At 35.5% G+C, this 23469-nt stretch overlaps 1 protein-coding gene across 8 annotated transcripts in view; it reads left to right on the top strand.

Annotated features, from left to right (window-relative positions):
* Window positions 1–20627, top strand: part of NAB1 (NGFI-A binding protein 1) — a 43945-nt gene extending 23318 nt beyond the window's left edge. For 5 of the 8 annotated variants that reach the window (XM_063647743.1, XM_063647745.1, XM_063647746.1 and 2 more), the window contains exons 4-8: window positions 1021–1072; window positions 11664–11753; window positions 13410–13572; window positions 15145–15258; window positions 18116–20627. In XM_063647743.1, the coding sequence (XP_063503813.1) occupies window positions 1021–1072; window positions 11664–11753; window positions 13410–13572; window positions 15145–15258; window positions 18116–18204 (508 nt within the window). In that variant the 3' untranslated portion in view covers window positions 18205–20627. The remainder of the gene's footprint in view (window positions 1–1020; window positions 1073–11663; window positions 11754–13409; window positions 13573–15144; window positions 15259–18115) is intronic. The other 3 variants (XM_063647744.1, XM_063647747.1, XM_054476789.2) reach the window with 1 other exon arrangement.
* Window positions 20628–23469: the final 2842 nt, after the last annotated feature.

Genomic DNA, 23469 nt, shown 5'->3' on the forward strand with positions numbered 1-23469 from the left:
AAAGTTAAATGTACTTTAAAATATATTAACACTTTTACATAATTTAGAAGCCACCTTGGACTCCTAAGGTGCCCTCATTATTTTTTTACGGCTGCATGGTATTGAATTGTGTGGATGTGCTGTGATTCATTAGTCCCTATTGATGGCTACTGGGGTTGTGGCTAGTCTTTTATTATAAAACCACAATAAAAAACATCATACATAATATGTTTTGTTGATTCTGAGGTGTACTTTTTCACATTTTAACAAATCTTTTATATTGAAGTATAACTTGTAGTTGATGGCTTGTCATAGTTTAATTAATTTCATAGTGGTACATGAAATAATTATGTGTCTTACCATAGATGGAGCATCATTTTATATATATATATAGATACCACTGGGATAGGTTTTCCCAGCAGAGAAATTGCTGGGTCAGGGTAAATACATCTGTAGTTTCTGTAGATAGACAAAATGCATTTTAATCTCATGTAGCCATAAACATACATCTTAAGTGGTCATTTTAGTCATTTTATCCTAAATTATTCTACTGAACCATAAAGGGATATCCTCCATGATTTTTTTTTCATTATGTGATGATCATTAAATATTTATTAAGTGCTAGGCTGGGCACAGTGGCCCGCGCCTGTAATCCCAGCAATTTGGGAGGCTGAGGTGGGAGGATCACTTGAGCCTAGGAGTTTGTGGCTAGTCTGGGTTGAACATAGTGAGACCCCATCTTTAAAAAAAAAATTATTGAGTGGCTTTCATACCAAAGCCAGAGGTGGGGAGTTCTTAGGTAGTGGCCTTTTAAAATGTATAATTGTATCTATACCTTCCCCTAGTGTTAATTTGGAAATGATGAAAGATCTTTTCTTCATTATTTTAATGTTCATTATGAATATGTCATTTCTGGTGTTGGAGTTTCAGGGTATATATTTTGGTGGAAGGTTATAGGCTGAGATGCCTTTGGAATAAAATCAGTTACTTTCTCAAGTGTGTTTTTCTTTGTTTTTTTTTTTCCTCTCCCCTTTCCCTTAGGTCAAAATGTGGAGAAAGAGATGAATTATCCCCAAAGAGAATTAAAGTGGAGGTATGGTCATATGTTACATTTTCTTATGCTGATAATGTTTGCTTTTGTTTTAAGATCAAGCAAAATCTTAACTAGTTCAGACAAAAAAAGATGGTCCCATAAACCAGTGAAAAATGGCTTTCAATAAATCTTTTAAAAATATAGAATTTTGTTACCTTGAAATACAATATTTACAGTAATTTGAATTAGCAGACCAAGGAAAATTTAAAAAAAAATTTTTTTCTTGTAGAGATGTGGTCTCGCTATGTTGCCCAGGCTGGTCTTGCACTCAAACTCCTGGGCTCAAGTGATCCTCCCTCCTTGGCCTCCCAAAGTTCTGGGATTACAGGTGTGAACCACCATGCCTAGTCCAAGGAAATTCTTAAAAGAAAACTGTGGTGACTAGTCCAGTCAATTTATCAAAGGTTGATTTGCAATTGGTGTTTCTTACAGATTTAAAACTTTACTGGTTAAACCATTCCTTTTATAGTCATATTTACATCATTAGTCATCAAATACAGAGGAGCTAACTTTTCGTTTCTTTATATTAACTATCTAAGGGAAATGATAATTTAGTAGCTATAAATTACAGAGACTTTACTGTAACTAAAGCCTCTTTTAGAGTGTCACGGTTGAGGCTGCTCTTTTGATTTTAGATTTGCAAGTGGTAAGGTGGGAGTTAAGAAAAACATACTTAGGACTCTTAGAACTATAGAATGGTTTCAGAACTATTGTTTCTTACAAATACTTTTTAAAAAGTCTAGTTTGCAGCAGAGTGGAAATCTGGTCAGGTGGCTCCTTCCTTTCTTTTTCTTTTAGGCAGGGGATGGAGGTCAGTGTTCTCTTAGCCATCCTATTATTTAATTTCAAGTTAAAGCAAATAACCTATGCTTGACCACCCTAAATTTCTATCATCAGTTATATCTACAGAGTATCTATTTATATGTCAGTAATCCTTTATTCATACCAAAGCCAGAATTATCTTATAAAAACATAAATCCCTTTCTTGCTTAAATCCTTTCAGTGGCTTTCTACTGTACCTGGAATAAAATCTAAACTTTTTTTTAAAGGATCTAAGACCCCACATGATCTGACTGCAGCTTGCATCTCCTACCTTGTCTGCTGCCACACTCCATTCTTACTGTGTTCTAGCCTCACTCTGACTGACTTTCTGTTCCTGAACATGCCAAACTCATTTATGCCTCAACACTCACTGTTTTCCCCCTACCTAGACTTCTGTTTCTTTAGATGGCTTCAAGTCACCGCTGAGTTTTCCCTGACTTCCCTGCCTCTCTTTCTAAAGGGGCACCCTCTCCCCAAAATCACACTCAGGCTTATTCTCCTGGTTTGTTTTCATAGCATTCGCCAGTATTTGAAACTGCTAGATACTTGTTTTAAATTTATTATCAGTCTGCCCCATTAGATGAGAATAGGTCTCTTATCTGTGAATCTGCTGCTGTATACTTAGAGTTTGTAACTGCCTTGCACCTAATAGGCACTTAAAATCTATAGAATGAAATAATGAATGGCTGCAGATAAGCATCTTTGACTTATAAACTACTTTATCCTAAAGCAGTGGTTCTCAAGGAAGAGAAGTATTTTGTGAAAAACAAAAAGCCACATTAAAAAAAGAAATGTGGGCTGGGTATGGTGGCTCACACCTATAATCCCAACACTTTGGGAGGCCAAGACAGAAGGATTGCTTGAGCTCAGGAGGTCGAGACCAGCCTGGGCAACATGGGGAGACCCTGTCTCTACCCCAAAAAAAGTACTTATATTTGTAACCTACCTCACTGTTAGCTCTGGAATAATGTGTAAGATGGTTAACTCAGAAAATGTTGAAATTATCTAAAAGGCTACATTGAAAGATGATATAACTAGTGAGATGTTTTATCTCTTGCTCCCCCAGATAACAGGTAACAGAGGGTCCTTGTGGATTTGGCTGTTAGTGACTCACTGCCACTGAAAGGGAAAGGCAGGTGAACATAGAAACTGCTAAGAACGCATGTGCCATTGGAGGGTTGAGAGGAAAGAAAGCACAGAAACTACCCAGGGGCCAAAAAATTAGTCAGTTGCTAGGCTAGAAATACATCTCTATCTGTTTTTCACCATTGGCCCTAAGTGTGATCATGATTCACGCTGCTCACATTTAAGCCACACTTGTCTAGCTTTAGAGGTCACTATTCAATATTGAAATTTGTGATCATGAATCTCATGGACTGTTTGAGCTGCAGTTGTTTCTTGATGAGCTTTATTGGTAAGTCTTTCTGACCCTCTCAGAGGCCTTGATTTCATTACAGTGCTTTCAGTTTCTTATTAGAAGCACAAAGTGTTGGGCTGTAACATTAGATGTGACCTTTCTGTTCCTTTAAATATACTCCACTAGAGATACTTGAATTATAGTTCTATATGGTTAGTTTATTGGTTTACTGGAGTTCACAAAGCCACTTGAGCAGCTCTGGATTCAAAATTAAGATAATCAGTGTTTCTTTTTCCTGCGAATAACTCTTCTAACCCTTCCTAAATAAGACAAGCGACAATTGGCCCCAGGCTTCTTTAAATGCTTTTATAGACACTAGACTCTTGATTTTGTTTCCCAGAAATAAATAGTAACTATACCTTTGAATTTAGGACAGTGGCTCACTTTTTTGTTGTTGGTTTGTTTTTAATTTTGTTCTGTTTCTCTTTCTTAAAAAGCACTTGTGTATTGCAGGTCATCAGTACCTCTTGAATGTGTGTGTGTCTTGTGTGTATGTGTATCTACACATGTAGATGGTGTAATCCTTTGCAAAATATGTAGTATTGGTATGAATCCTTGTCTGTGCAGTACTATAAGTCAAATTTGAGATACCAGAACTATTTCTGGAAGCTGTTGTGAGGTAGATAGTACTGGCTGTATAAAGTTACCACTCCCGTAAAACTTTTCACCAAGTGCTGGTGCCTTATGTGTACCTTCTATAGGCTTCTGGGGAGAGGGGGAATTTCTGGTATGAGAAGAGATGGGGGAGACTATTGGGAAGGTGTAATTTGAGCTGGGTTTTTTAAAGAAGGGTAGAATTTCAAAAGGTAGCGATGTGGGGAGGGGATTGGGGTGGCATTATAAAGATAGACCAGCATGGGCAAAGACAGAGGTAAGAAAATACGGAGCATGTTTAGAGAACAATAAGTTTGTCTAGGGAATGTGTTGACACAAAGGACCTCATAAATAAAACTAGAAAGAATTTAGAATTCTTTTAACATACTTTTTCTCTTATTTCATTTGAGTCTTTCTCTTGTGATTCTCAGCTTGTTATTTTCTATTTAAAGAAAATAATATACAAGGCTGGGCATGGTGGCTTATGACTGCAATCCCAGCACTTTGGGAGGCTGAGGCAGGTGGATTGCTTGAGTCCAGGAGTTTGAGACCAGCCTGGGCAACATGGCAAAACCCCATCCTTACAAAAATTAGCCAGGCATGATGGCATGTGCCTGTAGTCCCAGCTAATCAGGAGGCTGAGGTGGGAGAATCACTGCACCACTGCACTCCAGCCCGGGCAACAGAGCACAACCTTGTCTCAAACCAAGAAAAAAAAGTTTTTAAGTAACATACAAATAAACTTAAGCTTAGCCCATTTTAAAGTGTAACAGATTTCTAATTACAAGGCCCAAACTAATGAGACAAGTTTTTCTCTTTTTTCAAATCTTTAAGTGTTCTAAAATCCTTTATAACAATAAGCATACGTGCCAGATTGCTGGCTTTTTCCATCTTAAAAACATAATTTTTACAGTGAACAAAAAGAAATGTAATGTTGAACAGATAAAATGACATCAAAATAATTTGACATGTAAAGGAAAGAGAAACATTTTCTTGCTTGTCATTATTAATGCATTAGGGTACACTAATACAAGTAGTGCTTTGTTCAAGCTCAGTAAGATCTTTCGTTGCTAAATACTGTGTTTTCCTGATCTATACATGAAGGCTTGGGTGGAATGAAGTTTTAATTCATTCACTTGTCTGATTTTTCTACCTGGAAAGCTCTTATTTTTGTAGTAGGTTGTTCCCCCCTTAAAGGATAGTTAGTTACTTATTTGATTTAAAAAGAAAAAAATAGCAGTATACACATTGCATATAAGTAATCAAGATAATCTGTTGTCCTTAAATAGTGTTCCTCCTTACAGGGTATGTTAAACATTAAAAAACAGATTTTGAACTTTAATTCCTAGAATATAATGAGATGGACATGGAAAAAAAGATTGCCTGCTAGCTTAGGTGTGCCTTAGGGAACCTACCATTTGGAATGAAATCTCTAGGGAAACGTTTCTTCAGCTAGTTAGTAAGTGAGGTTGGGAATCCTTCTGCTTAGACGGAATGAATAACATGTCCACTGGAACACAGCCCTCTGTGAGTCCACTTTCAGCTGAAATGAAAATAGATTTTGTTTATTCTTACTTATCTTTTAAATTAGATCTTCTAATTAAATCTTCTCATTTTGGGGCAATTGTAAAATTCGCTACTTTGTATTGCTTTTATTTTGTGTCAGTCCCTACTAGACATTTGGAATTCATTATCACAAACATTCTTGTCTAACCTATGTGGAGGCTTTATGATTTCCATTTTACAGCCAAGGAGAGACCCAGACAGGCTCAGTATCTTCGCCTGTGTTGCCAAACTGCTATCCAGTAGCAGAGCCAGGGCTTCCTATGTATGTCTGATTCCTGAGTGTCAAAGCAGTACCACCTTCCTAGGTGCTAATGATTATTCACAAAGCATCTTACCTGTGAAAAAAACACTATTGGGATTATACCTTTCCTCGTAGTACCGTGTGAAGGGTGAAATGTGTGCAGCAATGGTAGTCTTTGAAAAGGGTGGCAGTTATTATTTTCTAATCCAAGAAATTTTATCTAGTAAACAGTTACAAGTTTTGAGTAGAAAATTGAACAATGTAAATTACAAAATATTTAAATATAAGAAATTTTCATTTGATATGCTGATTGTTTATAATGAGTAAAAACCTTGTGTTGGGAAGATAAACAGAGTAAATCAGAAAAATTAGTTTGATTTCCTTATGTTCTACCTATGAAAGAACATATTTAAGGTGGCTTGACAGCTCATTCAAGGAGATGAAAAATCAAGAGCCAAAGTCCCTGGCTCTCTTGTCTTCTCCTAAATTTTTTTAAATGTTAGTTAAAAGTGAATTCAATTGGTGACCTTTCTTTTTCATTAAGAACACATTCAGTTCCATGAACAAATTTGTTATTAACCCCAATGTTATAAGTAACATCTTAGAAGGGAGGAAGGATATATAAAGCTACAGTCTCAGACCTGGTGATGGCAGCTGACTAACTGGACTGAGTGCTATTTCTCATTTGAGTTTTCTTCATTCGCTGAAATTGCTGGAGACTGGGCAGAGATGGGAAATGACAGCATTCTTGACCCTGTGGGAGTCAGAGGTGCAAAGCATTCAGAGATAAGTGGATGAAAGAAATGAGGTTTGTTAATAGAGCCCAGGAAATCAGAGAATTGGGGCTTGAAGAAGAAAGACCTAAAGGAAACATCTGCTAGCAGTTCCAGCAAGGTGGGGGTGGGAGAGCAAGGAAGGGGGAGGAAAGAGGTTCAGAATATCCACCTACGCTGCTACTAAGCTTGTTGAAAAGAAAGCTGGTCTAATTTGACGTAGACTCTTCCCCTCTGGATCAGAAAAACAGAAGCATTACAATATGCTATTCATACAGAAAGTGTGATTAGAAAAAAGGAAAATGCACATGTGGGGTTGAGAACATCTGCTGTAACAAGTCATCTAGAGACAGCTAAGCAGTGGCTTTAAAGCAGCTTGCTAGTGTTCGGCAGAAAGGATGAGGAGGCATGGGGATGGAGACCAATGGGATGAGAGTAATTAGGTCATGCACCAGCCTCTGTCCTATAGCTTTTATTTTCTCAGTGATCAGACCCAGAGTCTCGTCAGCAAGGAAACACTGTGATTAATGGCATCAGCCAAAAATATGACGTGGAGATAGATCGCTCATAGCATGGTGCAGCTAGCTGGTGCCTGGGAAACAAGCTTACGAGACATACAACGAAATTGTGCACCACACATAATGTGAAAGAGACCAGTTTCTTGGGAATGTTCTTACTTTTATTTCTAAGTCATATATTTTGGGGACCTTAAATCTACTTTATGTGACATGCAGTGATAGCTACTCGATTTTGTAGTTTTTCCATCCACAGTGAACTGTCAAGACTGTAGGAGTAAATAATGACTAATGTACTCAGTTGCAGAGAGATCACTGATTACTTTGGATATTGTTATTTATTACTTATTTTAGGCTTTTATTTATCTTTATTAATGGTGAATAGTGTCCATTTTCTAGCAACTTTCACATGTAGAGTTTGAGATTCCCCCATCCAGCTTTTTCAGTATTCTCATGGTTGAATAATCCTGACTTTAGTACCACCATGTATTTGTATGGCAATGTGTACTTTTCCAAGGTTCACTTATTTGCATTACTTTATTTAATCCCTACAAACTTCCAATGGGCAGATACACGGGTGGTGTAATCCTAATTTAAAAATTTGGATCACTGGAAATAATGAGGTTTACTTTTTTGCCTGAGATCACACAGCTGGTTCCTAATGTGAAATGACTAGATCATACCTTTCTCCTGCAAGTTCTTCCAGAAACAGTATTGAGGCATTGGGGCTCATGGGGATTCTGACTGGTGTACTCCACTCGGATTCTGCTGATGAACTGATAACCCTCTATTCTGGATCTCCAGCCTTGATTTTACCCCAAGCTCCAAACTCACTGCCCCTGCTTACCTGGCTTATCTACACACGGAGGTCTCACTAGCAAATGAGCTCAACCCAATTCATCAGCTTTCTGGCCCCTCCCAGACCTCGTGATCTTGAGTTCCTTATTCTAGAGAATGTCAGTTGCCTTATTTCTGCGGCACCTGCCACTGTCCAGGGCTGGGCCTTCACCAGCAGCCCACTAACCAGTGTCCCTGTCACCACCCTGAACTGCCCTCCTCCACGTACATTCCCCCCATCACATTCACATGTGATGGGCTTTCTGAAATGCAAATCCGATCAGTCTCTTCCCTGAGACTTTCAATGGCTTCTCTTTGTCTTTAAGATAAAATCTAAAATTCTTAACATAGCTTTCAAGGGCTTACAGAATCTGGCCCTGTGTTTCCACCTTCCCTCACCACTCCCTCTTTTTCAGTGTATATTGAATATTTTCCGGCTTCCCAGAGTGTGCCCTGTTCTTTTTGCCTCCAGGCGTCTGTACTAGCTGCTTTCTTTTAGAACTCTCAGCCTAGGCACCCTGGCCTGTGGGATGTCTGCTCTGCCACAGCGCCCTCTGCTGTGCTCTGGGTCTCTGTCCATTTCCCTCCCTGGACTGTGTTGTCAGGAGCGCCTGAGGCATGGCCATCTTGTTTGACGTTGTATTCCCATATTGAGTACAGTGTATGAATCACCTGGGTGGATGCGACATTTTTGTTGAATGTGGAAACACATGTTTCTAGATTTCCAGTGTTCTTTTCACTGAGATAGTTCCCCAAGAATGTGCTCAATATTCTCTGGTTGATTTTAGTATTAAATGTTGAGTTCTTCCTTCTCTAAGATGTCTATACTTTGTAATTGTCCATAAAATTTCTCTTTTTTCCCCAGTATGATGCTTTACTCTGATTAAATCTGGTGGCTTTTTGGATGAACTTAACAGATATCAGTAACAAACATTTATCAAGTAATTCCTATGGGCCAGGCACTGTGTTAAGTATTTTTCATGAATTTTCTGCTTCCTTAAAATGATTCTACAAGTTAAGTACTATTGTTGTCCCCATTTTATAGATGAGAAAATAGACACAGAGAGATGAAATAATCTACCCAGTATCACAGCAAATAAGTAGTAGAGTTGGGTTTTGAACTCTGCAAGTCATACAGTTAAAGCCCATTCAGCTTATGAAAAACAGAGCTATAATTTCTGTTTATAGAAATGCCTGTGTTCTTGTGAGTTTCATAAAGGTAGTAACTCTGAATTTATGGACTGAGCATAGGCTTTGAAGCTAGTGTTGTAGCTGTAAAAAAGAAACCCAGTCTTGTCTGTGATTAAGATTAAATGAAATAATGAACATAAAATATAGAACATAGGGACCGGTATATTGTAGACTCCTGGAAAATGATAACCGCTCATATGGAAGTTGTTCTAACTCTTCTACTAGCTTACCTCACTGAACTTGAGAACTTAAGCAGTTCCAGTGGGGTGGGGGTTTGCTAAAGAGAAAGTTGGATTTTTCAGTCTAAATAAATAAGAAAACTTATTTATAAGAAAACTGGAATGGCTAAGAAAAAGTGAACTTTGGATTTAGCTTGGACTGTATACACGTATATGAAGTTCATTTTAGCTTATTTTATGATTATGTTCCATACACATCTGTGAGCCAACATAGAAACCTAGAAGAGTGGCTATTTTCAACACTTCAAAAGTGCTAATTACATACTGGCCCATGATAAAGCTACATAGGACCATCTTAAGACGTTAAGTTTATTAGCTCTTGGCTCTATATCATGTCTTTGAATTTTAAAAATAGCAAATTAGTTATTACTTAGGGAATGTATTTTGATAGATAAAATATTTGAAAGAAATCTGCAGTGGAGAAATAATTTATTGAAAAGACCCTGATGGGGGAAAATTTTTGAACCACTATCTTACATCCCAAATAAGGTAAAATATTTTGTTATTATTACATTATTACATCTTTTTCTGCTGTGTATTGTAAGAACTTTGGTTTTTAAGGATTTGTCCTCTGCTGCAAATATATAGCTTATCAAAGAAGGGGAGAAATAATGTTTTGGAGTTTAATTGTTAATGCTAATTTGTGGGAGGAGTCCTTTAGGAGGTTTCACTAAATTTACTAAAACCGTGCTGTCATGATATTTTGTAGTTATAATGATCATGAGCAATAAACAGTCAAAAAAAGAAAACCTTGAAAAAAGTAGGTGGAATACCAAGTGAAAAATGGAAGTAATTTAAGTTGAAGTATTGTCCAGTGCCCCCAGATAGGCCCTATTTATTATAGGAATTTAGTATGTATTGATATACCTACCTATTTAGTAATTATTACATGCTGAAGGCATTATCTCACTTGCTTTATCTCATTTGGTCCTCACAACAATCCTAATAGATAGGTTCTCCTATCCTCAATTTTCCTATGAGGAAACTGAAGTTCAGAAAGGTTAAGTTACTCATCCGGTGGTCACATAGCTAGTGAGTGGTGACAGGCCTTTCGAATTCCAAAGCTCCATTTCCTGTCATAGGATATGATAAAGGAGAAATCACAAGCCAACATGAAGGAATCCTTGAGCAATTCAGGTTGGGATTATTGGTTAGCACTTTAAAGAACATTTAGTTTGGATTGTTAGCCACATTTCATGTAACAAAATTAATTTCAGATAGGTCAGAGGGTTAAATTTAAAAAACAAACTTTTAGAAAAATTAGAGGGTAGATTTGAGTACTGAACCAAATTTCTGAAGCAGAATTTCTCTAAACTTTATAGCAGCAGTTGAAATCACAAAATAAAAGTATGTACAACTATAGCATATAAAACAGGCATATAAAAATTAAATGATTTTTGAGTATCAAAAGTATAGATAAATTGGCATAAATTAAGAAAACAAGAATTCTTAGTGCTGACAAGGAAATTGTCATGTATTGCTTGTGGTATGATAAACTAGTAAAGGCCTTCTATAGGTTTAGTGAAAGTACATAAGGCACAAAAATATCTCTGCAGTAATTCTGCTTCTGGGAATCTTTTGTAGTAGATAATCTAAGCTATCGAAAATGCTATCTCCATGAAAATATTTTTGCAGTGTTTTTCATAAAACCGAAAATTAGGAAAAGAATAAAAAATGTCCAATGTGAGGATAGTGGCTAGTCAAACCCCCCACTAGGTTAAATGTTTTTTATGTGTTTTTTTTTTGTTTTTTTGAGACAGAATCTCACTTTATCACCCTTTTCACCCAGGCTGGAGTGCAGTGGTGCAGTCTCAGCTCACTGCAACCTCCGCCTCCTGGGTTCAAGCGATTCTCATGCCTCAGCCTCCCAAGTAGCTGCCCAGCCTCCCTAGTAGGTGGGATTTCTGGCGTGTGCTACCACTCCCAGCTAATTTTTTTTTTTTTTTTTTTTTTTTTTTTTTTTTAGTAGAGATGGGGTTTTACCATATTGGACAGGCTGGTCTCGAACTCCTGACTTCAGGTGATCCGCCCACCTTGGCCTCCCAAAGTGCTGGGATTACAGGCATGAGCCACTGCACTCACCCTAGGTGAAATGTTATATAACCATTATTTATCAATGATCATAAAGCCTTCTTTCCAGTGTAAAACAATAGGAATTATGACATTTTTCATCTTATTTATGTTTCTACTGAGGTTACAGCTGTAGAAAATAATGTATGTTTCATAAAAGGCTGAAATGAAATATTTTATAACCAATGAAAGATTTTATAACCATTAAAATCTTAATCATGATTATTCAGGTAGTGAGATTAAGAGTTTGCTTTATTTTCAGGTTTTTGATAGTATTTTATTATTTACAAACTCTAAATATAAAGGACTTCTTATTTGACCCACAGGATGGGTTTCCAGATTTCCAGGAGTCTGTGCAAACGCTCTTCCAGCAGGCTAGAGCTAAGAGTGAAGAACTTGCAGCTCTTAGTTCACAGGTAACATAAACTCCCAGTTATTATTTCATAATAGTATCTGAAGGTTAAAAAATAAATGACTACTTCAACTAGCTTCAGTTTTAAGTATCTGAGGCCTGACTTTTTATTTCCGTTTGTTTTTTAAAACATCATCTGAGCCACAGCTGTATCAACATGAGAGCAATAACAACTTGGTTTGATTCAGTTTATGAACGGAATCTGATATGGTGCTACTTATTTATTCTTGTAGTTTTGTAGGAAGTGAGACAGATTCTCTACTCAAGAAAACTTAAACAGTTTGATAATCAGGAAAACCAGCCATGTTGACCATGGCTGTGTGTAATACAACTCTGAGATAAAATAATACTAGTTCTCAATAAAATATTAATAGTCAACATTGTAATTATTGTTAAATCTTTTAAATTCATATTTATTGAAAAACCATTAAATGAATATGTGGCTTCAGGTGCTTTTGCCATTAAGTTATTTAATTTTGTCTGTATACTGAAATTAAAATTTTAAAATGCTTTCTGCAAACATTATCTTTTAGAAAGCACTGTAAGCTTTTATTCCTGTTTATTCCTGTTGAACAGCTTCTTTGTAATAAGTTGCTTTTGATCAAATTTAGTACTGCTAAGTTTTGTTGTTTTCATGTTAGGATGAAAAATACATTTTTTACCTCAGATATGCTTATTTAAATTTTGTCAATTTAGTAACAAGTTCAAATGAAATGAAGTTGTAGTTACTTTTGATTTGGTTTATATGCACTTAGAAAAATAATGTGTTTATCATGTTTATTCTGCGAATTAATATATTTTACCTACTGATTTTTACATTGTGAATCAGGGCTTTTTGTAACCAATTTTATATAGCAGCTTTCTTGTCCTGCTCTCTTATATAGCATGGTAGTGATTCATATCTGTGCATTTTGACTATTATCTCCTTGGCAAAATGCCACAAATACACTGCTCTGAACATCACATATAAGTAATTTAGAGCAGTGCATTGAAAAGGAACATAAAACACATGCAGAGATAAATTTATATGTCAGTTGACTAATTGTATATTTAAAATATGCCTTTTTATGATTGGTTAGGAAATACTGCAGTTTCATTTCATGATGAAGGTGAAGATGCTTATTGGCACTGATGTTTTTCTGCATAATTTACATTGTTTAATTTTAGTGGGAAGTGTATTTGTCTTGTTCTTCTAGACAGCCATTTTACACCTTTTCTCCCCCAAACATATTGTCATCATATCAGAGTCTGTGTACTGCCAGATCCTAAAATAAAAATGCCAAGATTTCGCCCCAAGTGTTAGAAGTAGTTTATAGCAGATGTTGCTGTTGCTTTTAGATTTCTGTTTTAAAAAATTCTTTAAAGGACTTAGTACCTTGGAAAACAAAGCTAAGGTTATGTTGCTTTTGAGCTGACATGGAATTCTCTTGAAAGAATTGAGAAGAAAGCTTTTATCTTTTGTACAATATCCAGCCTTTTATGTTTTAACATTATGGTATAGACATCTATGCACATTTATGGAATTTGTATACCACATGAAGTGTGAACTAATTTTAATGAATACTAAATATATTTGCTGGAGTCTGAAATTGGCATCTTTAAACCATTAAAAAATCTAGAATGTTTCAGTTACTGATTTGATTTTTGCTTTACTTACTAGCAGCCTGAAAAGGTGATGGCAAAGCAGATGGAGTTCCTTTGCAACCAAGCTGGCTATGAGAGACTGCAGCATGCCGAGAGGAGGTTGTCTGCAGGGCTTTACAGGCAGAGCTCAGAAGAGCACAGTCCTAACGGCTTGACTTCCGATAACTCAGATGGACAAGGTACATCTTTAGAATATCCTACGCCTTTAGGGCCACTGTGTGCACTTCAAAGAGAAACAGAAGACAGTGGCTGATTTTTAAATTATGATATTTTGTAGAGATTATTTTGCAGGTTCTCTCATCAAAATTATTTTTTAAATTCTTCATTTTTCTAAAAAGATAATTTATCCTACAAATTTTAATTTGTAAATTTTTTAATCTTTAAGCAGTTAGCACCTGAGATTGACATGTATTATTTTGTAGGGGTTGGTGGGAATGTGAGATGTCAATAGTACAGATTATTTTCCCCAAAGAAGCAGATTCCGGGAGAGATGTTTATCCTTTTTAAATGACCAAAACTTCATATTTTTTTAGACTTCAAAAACAAGTTTGTGAAATTTACAGCATTTGGTTCTTAAGAGAATATGGTAACTGCATCTAAAGTGTTATGACAATACAGCTCAGGTTTAGAAAGCCATGTGATTGGTGAGTGTTTTTACCGTTCTAAAAAGTACTTCATTCTTTTCACATCCTCACATAAAGAAAATCCCAAGTCATTGTTATTCACCCAATCAACAGGCATTTTATTTTTTAGCATTTCCTATGTGCCAGGCACTCTCCTAGGCACTGAAGATGCAGCAGGGAACAAATCCCTGTTTACCTGGAGCTTACATGTAGTGGAGGGAGATGTACAGGTTATAAGTATATAAATATATCCTCTAGTTTCAAATAGTAATAAGTGAAGAAAAAAATAATTTTATAGTGCCTCCTTTTTATATATTATTATACTTTTCTAGAGAGTGGTTATTATTGTAAAAAATAAAAGGATTCCTAGGTAAGAATACCATCTTAACAAGGATTCTCCAGCCATGGACTGAAATATTACATGTGTCAACACATCAGAGTACTGGAAGAGAAGAAAGTTCTTCCTTTTAAAAATATTACATTAACCTTTGAATTGAGGTCTTGTTTAACTTCTCCAATTATCCTTAACAGTTAAGAAGCAAAGGCAATTATTAAAGATTTGGTGACTCTTAATTTGTGACACCAGGATAATTCAGTGTGGGGTGACAATTTGCTAATGTGATGGATTTCAGTACATGACAACATGATTGGGTGTATAATTTTTTCCCATATTTGTGCTAAATCTGTTTTTTCATGGATTTTGCTGTAGTTTTTTTTTTTTTAATCTTTAATTGGCTTGAAGCCTTCTCTGTCTTTCTAGTACTTGTTATTATATGATTAGTGACATGCCTTGGTAAAATGGTTGCACTAGTAAGAAAATGCCTTATAGAGGAGATGTATTATATGCCAAAACTGGAATGCTTACAGGAATTTTCAGTCTTTTGTTTAGCTCTTAAAAATATCCTGGCAGAATTGTAAACCTTGGGACTGGCATGAAATGACTTGCCATTTTCCTCTGAAATTATTATTTAAAATGTTTTTTCCAAGTCTTATTTAAATTCTTCAGTGCTCGTTGACTTTCCTCACTTTTTTCCTAAGGAGTGTTCAGGCAATTTTTGAAAATTTATTTTTAAGAAAAACCATGGTGTGTTTTTAATATTATGCATATTTCTTTTTTCTTTTCATTAGGAGAAAGACCTTTGAATCTCCGAATGCCTAATTTACAGAACAGACAACCCCATCATTTTGTGGACGGGGAGCTGAGCAGACTTTACCCCAGTGAGGCAAAGTCCCACTCATCAGGTGAGAACGTGCTATATGATGAGAGGGTAACACTTGAATAAAAGCATCTTTAAATTCTGTTCTATTCCCTCCCCCACCAAAAAAAAAAAAAAAAAAAAAAATGTCATTACTGACAGTGTTCCTACAGGTTGAGTATCCCTAACTGGAAAATTCGAAATGCTTCAGGATCCAAAATTTTTTGTGTCAGAATGACACTCAAAGGAAACCCGCATTAGAACATTTCAGATTTGGGATGCTGAACCTTTAGTATAATGCAAATAGTCCAAAATCTGAAAAAACTCAAAATCCATAGCACTTCCTGGTCCCAGGCATTTTGGATAAGGGATGCTCAATTGTCAGTTTTTCTCCCCTTGAAAGTGGTAGATTGCCCTAACACTGGCTGCTCTCACTAGTCTTTTTGCAAACTTCATATTCCGAACAATGACAGGGAAAACTCATGAAAGTTGAGATTACTTTGATTAGCCATTATATGAATGGTGATGTTTATATGAAAGTTTAATAATAAATAGCTGGTTTGAGTTGTGTTACTACTTTTTTTTGGCAATAACATAATATGAAATTGATGGACTACATGTTTGACACTGAGAAAACCTTATGTATCAAAATCTAGACTTTTCATGCAGATGTATTTTGGAGGTGATACTCACATTTCAGAAGTAAACTGAATTCCATAAAAGGATGAGCAGCTCCTTATCATAGTTAGATATTTACATATTTTTATCCAAGTAAAGTGAGTTAGACCTAGTTAAAGCATTAGAGACCAGCACAATTTGAAAGAATCTGTTATCATTCAAGTCTTTGAGTTAAAGTAACTTTAGGAGTCACTTAATCAAAGTCACTGATTTTATAGATGAGGTAGCTAAAGCCAAATAAATAGCTCCAAATTTGCATTGTAAGTCAGCGGGAAATGTAGTTTTACAAGCATTAGGATTAAACCTGACTTTACATCTGTTATCTAGATAGAATGAATTATGTATTTACTAGAAAAAAAGTGTTATCAAGAGCATTTATGTCTTTCAATTTTAGATCATACTCTTGGTAGCAGATGCTAAAAAAACGAGTTCTAAATAATGTTCTGGTACTGTGACTTTAAAGCATGCTATTGCATACTTGATTGTAGCCATTTTAATGATGTCAAAGGGAGGTTGAGAAATTGAAATTATCCTAAAAAGATGACATCCTGGTCTCATGTTTTCCATAACACAAAAGAAAGTGATCTTTAAAGTTTTTTTAAAAACGAACAAAAAACGACTTTTTACCCATTTATATTCCTTAGAAGACTCTATATAACAGGAATACTCCAATTACATTGATCATGTGTCTCATCATGGGGCATATTTACATATTTCATGGAGATATATTACATAGAGATATAATTGATCTAGGTTTTTATGTGGAACTGAATGAAGAAATACCTGAAAAAGCCTCTTTTTCTTTCCTTCCTTTCTTTCTTTTCTTTCTTCCTTTCCTTTCTTTCCTTCCTTTCTACCCTTTCTTTTTTTGAGGTGGAGTCTCGCTCTCTCGCCCAGGCTGGAGTGCAGTGGCGCAATCTCGGCTCACTGCAGGCTCCTCCTCCCGGGTTTACGCCATTCTCCTGCCTCAGCCTCCTGAGTAGCTGGGACTACAAGCGCCTGCCACTGTGCCTGGCTAATTTTTTGTATTTTTAGTAGAGACGGGATTTCACCGTGGTCTCAATCTCCTGACCTCGTGATCCGTCCGCCTCGGCCCCACAGAGTGCTGGGATTACAGGTGTGAGCCACCGTGCCCGGCCACCTTTTTCTTTATTTTTAACTGAATAGAAATAATACAGGTTTCATATAGTGCAAACCTGGGTCCAGATCTTAGCACTGATACTTGACTGAGTGACCCTGACTGAGTTACTTAAGTACCCGTCCTTCAGTTGCTTCATTGGTAAAAGAGAAGTACTTTCTATCTCATAGGGTAGTTATGAGGATTAAACAAGATAGTGTACCTGCATCGTACACTATCTATTCCAGCCAGCAGGAATTCAATAAATAGTAGCTACTTTTTTTATTACTTATGCGGAACTTAAAATCCCCTTCTGTTTAGATAGAGAGGATTCATAAATTGAGCTATTTAATTTCAGATAAGCTATTAGTATTAATTACTTTCTAGAATCCAAGGTGCGAGTGTATGTGATATGGACGTTTGCATGTATATGTGTGTGTACATATCTCCCAGTATTTGTACTTTACATAAAGGTTACATTTGGTTGTTATTCTGTAGTGTTTGTGTATGGTTGAAATAACTGTACACATAGAACTCCATGGAATGATTTCTTATGAAAATAGTGTTCATTATTTTATCCCTATTTCTCCCACCTTAATATGTCATTGTTGGAAGAACTTTAAAAAGTGGTTCCAAGGTTATGAAAATATTTTTCAGTCTGATTCCTTCATTGGTGGTAAATATTTTAACCAGTAACAGTTATATATGAATAATCAGCTTCCTTTTATATATTTATCATGTTGGATCAAGCATTAAATAAAAATTAATATATTCTGTATGCTAAATGTTTTATGTGCATTTCGTTATTTAACTTTCATGTCATTTTATGTAGATACTATTCCTATTTTATAAATGAAGACACTAAGGCTTAGAGAGGTGTATAACTTGCCCAGAGATGTATATAGCTAGTAATCGGCAGAGTTGAAATTTAAATCCAGAATCCAAGCTCTTAACAGCTCTATGAACAAAAATTTTACATGGAATTACAGAATCATGAATAGTTGATACTATTTGATATGGAGTTTGGGGGTTTGTTTTAAAACTTTGTTTGATTTTTGTAGTCCATTGATTTAAAATATCAACTCACTTTGTTTCCATTTTTATGTAGAGAGCCTTGGGATTTTAAAAGACTACCCTCATTCAGCTTTTACCTTAGAAAAGAAAGTCATCAAAACAGAGCCTGAAGATTCAAGATAGCTGTGATTTCTCTCACCGTTCTCTGGAAATGGCATCAGATTTAAGGATAATACTCCATCATAGAAATAAGCCTTAATAACCAGTGTTGCCTCATTCAGCTCAAACAGATTTCATAGCCAAAGCAAAAGGACTGGTACGGTAGTCTGCGGAAACCAGGAAGATAAAACAACAGCCACAAAAGAGAAAATCAAGAGTGTTGCAATCTATAACAGTAATATTGATTCAGTCACATTCCTGTGTTCAGTCATTTTATATGGAAAGGCTTACAAATCAATATTGTAAGCATTCATTATTTAAGAATGTACAATGTATTTGTGTAATTTATAGAAGTAAAATCTAGATGTTGAGACCTGTTTGGTCTAATAGATGTGGATACAGTTTATTTTACTTGAAATTTTGTTGTCTACTTTGTGTGTTTAACGTAAATGTATGTCAGAGTTTAGAGTCTTTGCCTGCAGTTGTGAAAAAGAAAGCTTAAGTGATGTAGTTATTGGCAAGATTGCAATGATTATGGAAAAATAGAAAGCAAATACTCAGTTTAAGCCAAGGAAAATATTGTGGATTTAATATTTGATAAAACTGATTTTGTTTAACAGGAAATTTTTAGCATTCACTCATATAACATCTGGTTATCAATGCACATTTACACAATAAATACTTGAGGAAAGTTAAAAAGATGAGCAATAGAGTAGAAAATATATCTTAAACTAGTTGACCTAGATTGTATTAATAGCTACTTAAGATGTTTCAAAGATAGGAAGCTATTGCTTGGACAGAGAACTTGAAATAAGTGGACCCATGTATAAAAGCTTTGACTTAAACATTGATATTTCAGAATGTGTTAAATAGATTAAGACATAGTAAGTTAACCCTACCTGTTATAAAGATGGCGACTGTTAACAAAGGCTGTAACAGATTAAGTACTATTTTATATCCAGAAAGTCTTCTCTATGTGGAGAAGTCAGAGAGACTAGATGCTTTCACTAGGGAATATCTTCCCACCCAGCCATCACAAGTGTGGACAATCACTGCATCCACATCTGTAGGCATATTTCTATGGAAGTTTAGTTGACAGCTATATTCATTATTTATTTTACGATTTCATTTTTCTACACCTTTGAGATTTATGAATGCAGTTATTTCTTAAAATTTATTTTAACTTGACAGTATGTTTTTAGTTCCCCCAATTTAATTAATGGACCATGTGCATATATATGGGAGTGTGCTTACATGTTAATAATGTACTTGCATACTTACGAGAATTTCACATTGGAATTCATAATGGTAAAAAAAATACATCTGCCAATACACGTTTTTTCTGTTGGTTTAAGAAAAGATAACTGACAGCTTTACCTACTTCCTACAGAGGCATCTAAACCCAGATATTACTGAGAAGAGTGTATTGACTCTGAGTGTAAGAGAGTATGTGTTTTTTTGGTTTTAGTTCTGCTCTAGATCGTTAACTGTAAAAAATATTAAGTCATAATCTGTTACACTAAAATTTGTCAGCCAAATGTTAGATGAAATGTCTGCACTGTAGTCTCAGATCACTGTCACGTATATAAATTGCTTCTTCATTTTAATTTGTAGAAGTACTTTACAGTAGGAAACACCAGTAAACAACTTTTATACTGTTAAAAGGCTTTTTTCCCCTTCCTAAGTGTTTTAATTGTACCATAGTGTTTTGCTCACTGAAGAAGCTTCTTATGGACCTTGCAACTTTGTTGCTAGCTTGAGATTGATTATTGTGGTTGTATTGTTCGCTGTGTGTAGAAATAGTATGAGTACGATTTCAATAGACTGTTCAGTTTTTAATATTAGCCATAGCACTGGTTAGTATCTCAGTAGTTTCATGAAACGTTTCCTGTATTCTAATCTATTTTGAAACATTTTTTTTTAATTGTGTCTTACAGTCAAGTTTGTAGATTTTCATAAGCCACAATTTTAAAAGATGCAGTAATCTTCCAATTTCCAATATTTATCCATTTGTTGTGGACCCACAAATTGCATCTTTAAATTCATAATAAGTTTCCTTAACTATCTTATGTTTCTAGTCTTTCAAGCTTAGTGATAAGGTGGAAGCACAAGAAAAATTTCAGTAGAATACAGTTTTTATTTTGTAAACACTAATGTATTAAACTTGCTATACATTAAAGCAAATAATATATATTTTTATTTGAATTGTATATGTGAATTGGAAGTTATAACTAGTTGATTTTTTCATTTTGTTAGAGGTATTTTCACTGAACAAGGTCAATTGGTTACCTCAGTATTACAGCCAATATAGTCCAAGGGACCATTTCTCCCCGAGTCTCTTACACTTTATTGTGCGATGTCCACGTTTTTGTGACTCTTCAAGCTGTTGGTGAGGTGGGACGAATGCACTTGCTTCCTGTGGCAATAAAGATTTTCTGTGCCTCACACATTTATGTTTATAGCATTTTCTACATAGCAGTTTTCCAGTGACTAATATTAACCCACTCTGCCTCGCTTATCTGCTTATTTAAGCTGGGTTTCAGTATTAGGGGACAAGAACTTATGTCTTAAGTTGGGACTAAATATTGTCAGCTACCGTCATTTCTAAAAAATCATTTGGTAAACAGGTTCTCAGTAGACTCTGGTCTGGCAGAGAGAGGTCAATTTATATTCTCATTTATGTAGAAGTTTATGAAGACATTTTTAAAACTCCACCATTTCTAACTATTAATAAAAGGAACATTAGGATTTAACATCTATAATACATATATGTATAATATTAATGTGATTTGCGTTCAGTGTTATGGGTTAATTATAAGAAATTGAACTAACCTGTAGTAAAGAACCAGGAAGAGCCTTTCAACAAGTACTGATGAGTTCTGTAGATTAATGAAGATCATCAGTGTGCCAAGCACTGTGCTAAGTGCCAGGGAAGAGGTAAAGGTCACAAACGAAATATATGATCCTTGCCCAAAACCTAGTTGGATAGGAACTAATACCACTCACATAAAAATTTCAGTGCCTTACATATTGGGATGAGGGGCTGACATTTAAGTGCGTTCTGTATTAGGCAGACATTATGGTAGCAGGCGCTTTACAGGTGAGAGAAAGCACATTTAGTGAGTGAGATTCAGAAGAGATCGGTCAGGAGTGAAATCAACATTCAGAGGTGGAGTTTGATAAAAAGCCATAGTGGCAGTACATTTCACTTTGAGGCTGCTTTTTTTTTTTTTGTTAAATTACTGCAATTTTATTTTGAAACTGCATGGCAGTTAGATCTGCTTGCCTGGGTAATCATTCCTTTGACGATCCACTAAATCTGTCAAAAGGCAGTGGGGAAAGGTGCTTTTCTTCTGTCCTTAATTAGTGAAACCACTTGGGTAAAAGCTTTAGGATTTGGTAATTATGAGACTACTAGCACCTAGTGTACCTTTACAACTATAGTTGACACTATTTAAGACTTAAAAGCTAAATAAGTATGCAGGGAATTTCCTAACTTATGGTCTGTCCACGTGGGTCTCAAATGGTTAAGTATTATTAACACAATGCCCATTTTGCTTGTGACTTAATATACTACATCAAGTCTTCAAAAGAAAACCAAAGTATTAACCAACCTGATGAAGCCAGAAGGTCTGCCTCTTTTAGGAAATGAATTCAATTAGTAAGTAGCTGAAGTTAGAATTGAACAAACCTTGTATGTTTGTAACAACTTGAATGACCAAATACGGTAGTTGCTCTTTTTCTAAAAGCCACCGTATGGTCCAGCTGTGCATGGGTGGTGGTTCAGGGAATGCAAGCTTCTTATCTGTGGGTGTCCTCATAAATGAAATTTGTAAGTAGGCCTCCAAAGTTAATAAAAGAATGATCCAATGCCTGACATTTTTATTGTAAATACAATTTAATATCAAAAATCTTACTGTTAACTATGTCCATAGTGATCCTGTAAGACAATTTTTTATTTCATGTAGAAGTGATCAAAAGCAAAATGCTGGTGCTAGGATTTTTCTTACTTTCTGAGTATGCAACAGTTAAACCTTTAAAACATCTTTGGGAGGCTGAGGCGGGCAGATCACGAGGTCAGGAGATCGAGACCATCCTGGCTAACATGGTGAAACCCCATCTCTACTAAAAAAAAAAATACAAAAAAATTAGCCGGGCATGGTGGCGGGCGCCTGTAGTCCCAACTACTCGGGAGGGTGAGGCAGGAGAATGGCGTGAAGTCGGGAGGCAGAGCTTGGAGTGAGCTGAGATCGTGCCACTGCACTCCAGCCTGGGCGACAGTGCAAGACTCCGTCTCAAAAAAAAAAAAAAAAAAAAATCTTTGGCATCTGTTTCTGCTGACCTATGACATTTTTTTTTCTGTGATCACCTCAAAGGTGTTTTTTATTTTTTGTGCAGAAAAGCCTAATCAGAAATTTATTTTTTAAGTTCATAATCAACTTACTAGAATGCAAAAATGTATTGTGCTTAAGGTTAAGTTCAGCTTACAAATCTTTACTTTCTAAGTTTAGCAAATCTTAATCACTTTTAAGGGAACTGTGAACTGGTTTTGTTTACAAAGTTGGTTAATTAAGCCTTACTCTTTTATAGTCTTCCCATCTGTTAGGTCACACAATTCTTAAGTGTTAAAACGATGTCCTGTTGAATTCTAGGTCTTTCAGCTGTGTTTGACTATTTGGTCACAATTTCCAAATTGTTATTCTGACTGCTAAGTGATTTACTTTGAAAGTATTGCTCCAATAATGTTAAAGGTCTGGCTTCTACCACTTCATCTTAAAGGAATTTTTAATGAGTTTTTTTTTTTTAGCAATTGGGGTAAAACCCTCAAGGAACATCAGACTCACATAAAACAGTAATCTTAGTTCTTATTTCAACATCCATATGAAATCCTTTTTCCATTTTATTCTTTTAATTTTAAAATATTTGACAAAAAGATATTGAAGTATACAGTGTGATGGTTTTTTATACCAGTACATTGTATACTGATTACCACAATCAAGACACTAGAGTGGGAAATTACCTCTCCTAATTTTTGTTGACTTTATATTTAGTGCACTTTAGTCAATTTAGTTATTAAATATCTTAAGAATAACTTTCAGTAAAATGTGTAAAAAATTTCCTCTGCACAGAGCATTATGCTACATTTATGTAAATCGAGAAACCTAGCTAAATACAGTTTTAAGTTTTAGAAGTTCTATTGAAATGTTTGCTTTATTATACAGTTCTATTTAAGTTTTCCATTCTAACTTATTAAAAGAATCAGCTTCTTCACAGTCTCTGAGAAGTAGT

Source organism: Pongo pygmaeus, chromosome 11 (assembly GCF_028885625.2).
Source record: "Pongo pygmaeus isolate AG05252 chromosome 11, NHGRI_mPonPyg2-v2.0_pri, whole genome shotgun sequence".
Lineage (NCBI taxonomy): Eukaryota > Metazoa > Chordata > Mammalia > Primates > Hominidae > Pongo > Pongo pygmaeus.